At 51.2% G+C, this 5000-nt stretch overlaps 1 protein-coding gene across 2 annotated transcripts in view; it reads left to right on the top strand.

The window, feature by feature from the left end:
• LOC125959949 (bicaudal D-related protein homolog) overlaps positions 1–5000 on the top strand; it is a 19483-nt gene that overhangs the window by 13029 nt on the left and 1454 nt on the right. For both annotated transcript variants that reach the window (XM_049692998.1, XM_049692997.1), the window contains exons 3-4: positions 4131–4878; positions 4952–5000. The exon at positions 4952–5000 is cut by the window's right edge and continues 235 nt beyond it. In XM_049692998.1, coding sequence (XP_049548955.1) covers positions 4131–4878; positions 4952–5000 — 797 coding nt within the window. The remainder of the gene's footprint in view (positions 1–4130; positions 4879–4951) is intronic.

The following is a 5000-nucleotide window of genomic DNA, read 5'->3' as shown; positions in this document are numbered from 1 at the left end:
CCGTGACATATGCTACCATGTTTTCGGGCTGGAGGAGAAAGCTTGGAGAGGTCCAACAAATCGGCCAACACTTCAACCAACAGGTAGGCAGCTGCCTCCAAATGGACCTCACTCTCAAATGTCACAAACGATGCTCGAAGCCATATGTTTTCGCCACAAGCGAGCATTCGAGAAGTTTATAAAAAACAAAAAAACAACGACACGACAGATAATTTAATGGGAGTTGCGTTTCCAGTCTGATTACACCGCGTTCCTGGTCCACAACGGAGGCAATTTACCACAGGGTGCCGCACACGACACACACACACACACACAAGCACCTGTGTAGCGCATCCCAGCAGAGTGCGGCGCCCCCCGAAGGTGTGAGGCCATGACAACAGTAAAGTATCGTCTGTTGTGTCGTTTGTTTGAGTTTTCCCTCTTCTTGTTCATTATTTAACAACCGCGATCATCATCATCATCATCATAACGGTAGCAAAGTCGAGCGGGGTGTCACCATCCCGTTTTGGTGCGTCTGCGCTTGATAACCAGGGAAGCATGGGGCCGGTAATTTCCGTTTACCGGCGCTGTGACGATGGTTAAATGGCGTAGCGTTACATTTCGGTGACATTGGCGCGTTGACGGTGACTAGGACGGTGACGGACCATACAGGAAACATGAGCCCTTTTGACGACGAGCCATGACGAACGCGAATAGTGCTACGCGAATGATGTAGCTGTTCCACGAAAAGGAAAGTGAAGATACCGTAAGGAGGAGGAACCAATGGAAAATGCGTCTTCCTCGATTAACGGTTAACGATGTAATTGCGAGACTAGAAGTTCGGCCTTCCCTTTTCCCGGGCATGCCGCTACACCGACTGCAGGCTCCACACACACACACACCGCACACGCACACATAAGATGAAGTCATTGACAATAGAGGCCACGTATGGCTCTGAAGCGCCTCGAAACCTCATTTACTCGCTGACCATACCCATGTCTGATTACATATCGACCCCAAACACCGCCCGATGCACGCTCCGCAGTCCAGCGATGCACGTACGGCAGCAGCGGCCACGGCACCGCTAGCTCGTTGTGTGGGGGCCATTCGCGGCGTGTATCGCGCGGTTCGTATCGCATCGAAAGCTCGATAAGAGTTACATAAGTTGTAGCAACTCCTGGGTTCCGTCTACAACGGTCGTTCGATGAGGAAAAAAAAGGCTCACAAACACCAGTGTGTTGTCTGGTGGCATTCAATTGGGGTGGCATTTGAGTTTGCTAACACGATTTGGGGTTTACTAGGAGTTATTCTAAGGAGGTTAGCGATTAGCAATTGTAGCCAATTCCTATCTGCTTACGTGATAAGATGCTTGTTCTTGACGCGTAACAAAGTAGATACTTCGCAGACCGTGAGCAGAGCCTCACTGCCGTTGAGCTATCACGCGTGTTGTGGATAAATATTGTAACAGCTGGGGCACTAGCACACAGACTATACCGCTGTGGAGCTTGGCATGACTGCGTAAGACGACGTTAAGCAAGACCGTATGTTCTGAACACATTTCTGGTTACGATAGAAAAGGTTATTGTGGTCGGGATCTGATAAATGAGGTATTTTGTTATTATGGATCCGGATCCACACACGTTAGACTCTTGTCTTCGCACCAATAGAACTTGTTGAAAAAGGTGATGCAGTATTAAAACCCCAATCGAAGCTCAATAAATTTGAGCAAAACATGTACATTAAGATATGTAAATGCGCTGAAGCATATTTATGTGCAAAACTTCCTACCAGTCGAGAGCTCGAACCTCCATTCTGCTCCTCCGAAATCACCGATTAAAAGACGCAAATCCGGCGAGAACGGTCTCTGGCTAGGTGAAGCTGAATGTCCGGTTAGGTATGCCGGAACCACTGGAGACGTCGACCACCTACGCCGTCGTGCTAATTTGGAGGACGCCAAAGCGATGTCACACGCGCCGCAGTGGATGACGCTGGTCGCTGAATGACTCAAACTCGTACCTCGCACCATTTTTGGCACCTGAAGAAGCCGGTGACGCTCGCCGTTTGGTTCGCCAGGTTGATGGTCAACTCGGTCAACTAACCACAAAAGAGCCCGAACGTCAGCCAATGATTGCCTCATCGGCTGATGGATCGTTTGCTATCCGCGAGGCGTGGCATCATCATCGTCATCATCATCCTCATCATCGGTTGCAGGTTGGAATATTGATTCCATCTGCGCGTGATGCGATCTGCGCGTGATGCTTTCCAAGCTGCCTTACCGCCACCGTCGGTTACCGCCACTCTGTGTGCTCGTCAGAGAGGATGATGTGTTCATTTCAATTTCAAATTCGATCAGGTTCCAACAAAACATCAGTCGCTAGAGCCAGGGGCACTACACAGGGGTGGCGGTGCGATGCGCTACTCGCATGTCACTGCTGGTGGCAGGTCCCCTCCGGTTTGGACACGATTTCGACCGTAGAGCGTAAAGAATTTGTAGTTAAAATTTCGTTTCGACAGCATTTGAGCGTCCCATAATAATCGCGGACGGATCGAATCGCGGCACCAAACCACCAAGCAACCTGTTACCAATGGGCTATTCCGATAGATTCTCGTCGATGACGAGGACGGTTTGGTGGAACGCCCGGTTGAATTGACTTCTTCGGGTAGCAGTGTGTCCCTGCTCGGTTTCGGTAGCATTTCGTTTCGTAACGGAATGTGTGTGATCGATCTGTGGTCTCGCGGATCTCCGGCGGCGCGCTCAAGGGCTCCCTCTTCCTCGCTGGCACTTCACGCGTCGGTGTCGGTGCAACCGGTGATTTGGTGCCATTGCGATCACCGAAGTTCTAATTAGCGAACAGCTGATCGCCTCCCCCCTCCCTACGCTTCTCCTCGCGCGGTGCCTAATTGTGGTTTTCTCCTTGAAACATTTGCTAATATACGTTGGCACCAGGGCGGTGGTAATCGATGATTCGATGAGATCGAAGGAAATCGTCGATTTCTGCTTCCACCAGTGGGGTCGATCCACTCCAAGCAGGCGGGCGGTTCGTAATGATCTAATTTGCTAGCGCTGCTGCAGCCCTCGAAGACGAACCCGCGGAGGGTGCTTCGGGTCCCGTCTCCTCGTCTCACACGCGGACGCGAAGCGAAATTTGGCATTAAATCAAGTCTCGCAAACGGTACTGCCCCAAAACGGGCCACAAACGGGCGGCCTTTCTGGGTTTGTGGGTGAAATTTACACGAAATTGCTACATCGCGCTGATTTTATTGGTAAACACACTGTTTCGATTTGAAGATGAAGCGCGATGGTCTCTCGATGGATCGGGTGGTCACTGGATCGCTTCGCAACGATCAACCGTTAGCAACCGTTGTTTGGTGCGTATTAGCGGGGGGAGGTAGCGCGTAGCAGTAGGCACCGACCAACACGGTAGGCCAGGAATTAAAGCGAAGTGCCGCCATTCGCCAATACAACCGCGAGAGGTATGATTTATGTCTTCCTCGTAAATCGACCGACCACAAAGTGCTGCGAGGTTCTAATTGTTGGTTTTTTGTTTTAATTTCTATTGTTTTCAACGCATGCAAGGGTGTGGTGCGGTGCATTGCGCGTTTTGAGGGTTAAAAACCTTAAAATTACCGTGATTTAGTGACTCCCTCACTGGGGTGGGAGACACTGGTTAAGAACAATTTATGGCCGCACCGGCACCGGTTAATGGGTCGACCGCTTAATGGGCCCGAGGTGGACACAACGGTGCAGGGTGGGGGAAAGACCATGTGTCCATCTGGAGTCCAACACTCTTGGCTCTTGAGCCGTCCATCATCATGACCGTAGGTATCGTGAGTCTACCTTACATTCCACGATAATTAAGCACGCGGACTTGCGGCCGCGGCCGCGGCCACTGCTGTACATGTTGTTGGGTAATGACGGTAAATGGTTTGGCCCCGAGAATTGGCCCCGCCGGTAAGATTAGAAAATCTACTCAAGACCAAACCAAGAACGATAAATTAGCCTGGCTGACGTTCCGTTACCTCATCCACTTCCGTGTGTATCTGGCCATTCGTTTGGGGTTAGTGCAGGGATTACCTAGATTTGGGAGTATGACTGACTGATGGCGGTTTGATTGATTTGCGTTTCTTTTCGCACTTTTTCGTAATTACAGAATTTGGAGCAAGAGAAGTACATCCTCAAGCGGCAGCTGGAGATCAGTTCGAGTGAGAATGAGGCAATCATCCTGGAGCTGCAGTCGGACATTCGCCAGTTCCGGCAGAAGCTGGAGGCCCAGGAGCAAATCATGCGTCAGATGGAACGTGAGAAGAATATGCTGATCGAGGAGTTGACGGCCCAGAACACGCGCCTCTCGAATGAGTTGCAAAAGTCCAACGCGACCGAACAGCAGCTCTCGGCGCAGCTGCAGGAAATCAAGGAGCAGTGTAATCGGCGAACGCTCAGCATACAGGATCACGTCAATAGTTTGGAGAGTCTGAAGAACGAGCTGCGCCTGATTCTGGACAAGAAGAATGAGCTCGAGAATCGGCTGCACATGACGACGAACGAGCGGGAGAACCTGTCGATGGCACTCAGCGAGGCCTCCGAGCGGATACACATCCTGGAGCGCAGTACCAAGGAACAGGACACCAAGTACCAGATGACGGTGCAGACGCTCGATCGGCTCGAACGCGAAAATGGGACGCTTAGCGAGCGGCTTGAGTCATTCGATTCGCAACGATCGCTGCACAGCGAGCTGAACCATCATTCCTCGCTGCTGCAGGAGATGAACGGTGAGGAGGATGCCAGTGCGACCAAGGATGAGGCCAGCCAGCTCGTGCTGAAGGAGGCGCAATCGGTGTACAAGCAACTGAAGACGTTGTGTCAGACACTGCGTAGTACTCATCACGATGATGACTCAGGTAAGAGACGCGATGGAGGATTGATTTTGAGCGATCGAGTGATCTCACTGTTACGTAATGTTCGCTATTACAGGGCTACACTCGGATATGTCCTTTTCGTCTCTGGATAACACGATGGCTTC

Source organism: Anopheles darlingi, chromosome 2 (genome assembly GCF_943734745.1).
Source record: "Anopheles darlingi chromosome 2, idAnoDarlMG_H_01, whole genome shotgun sequence".
Classification (NCBI taxonomy): domain Eukaryota; kingdom Metazoa; phylum Arthropoda; class Insecta; order Diptera; family Culicidae; genus Anopheles; species Anopheles darlingi.
The sequence above is the reverse complement of the archived record's forward strand: the minus strand, read 5'-3'. Positions and strand labels throughout refer to the sequence as shown.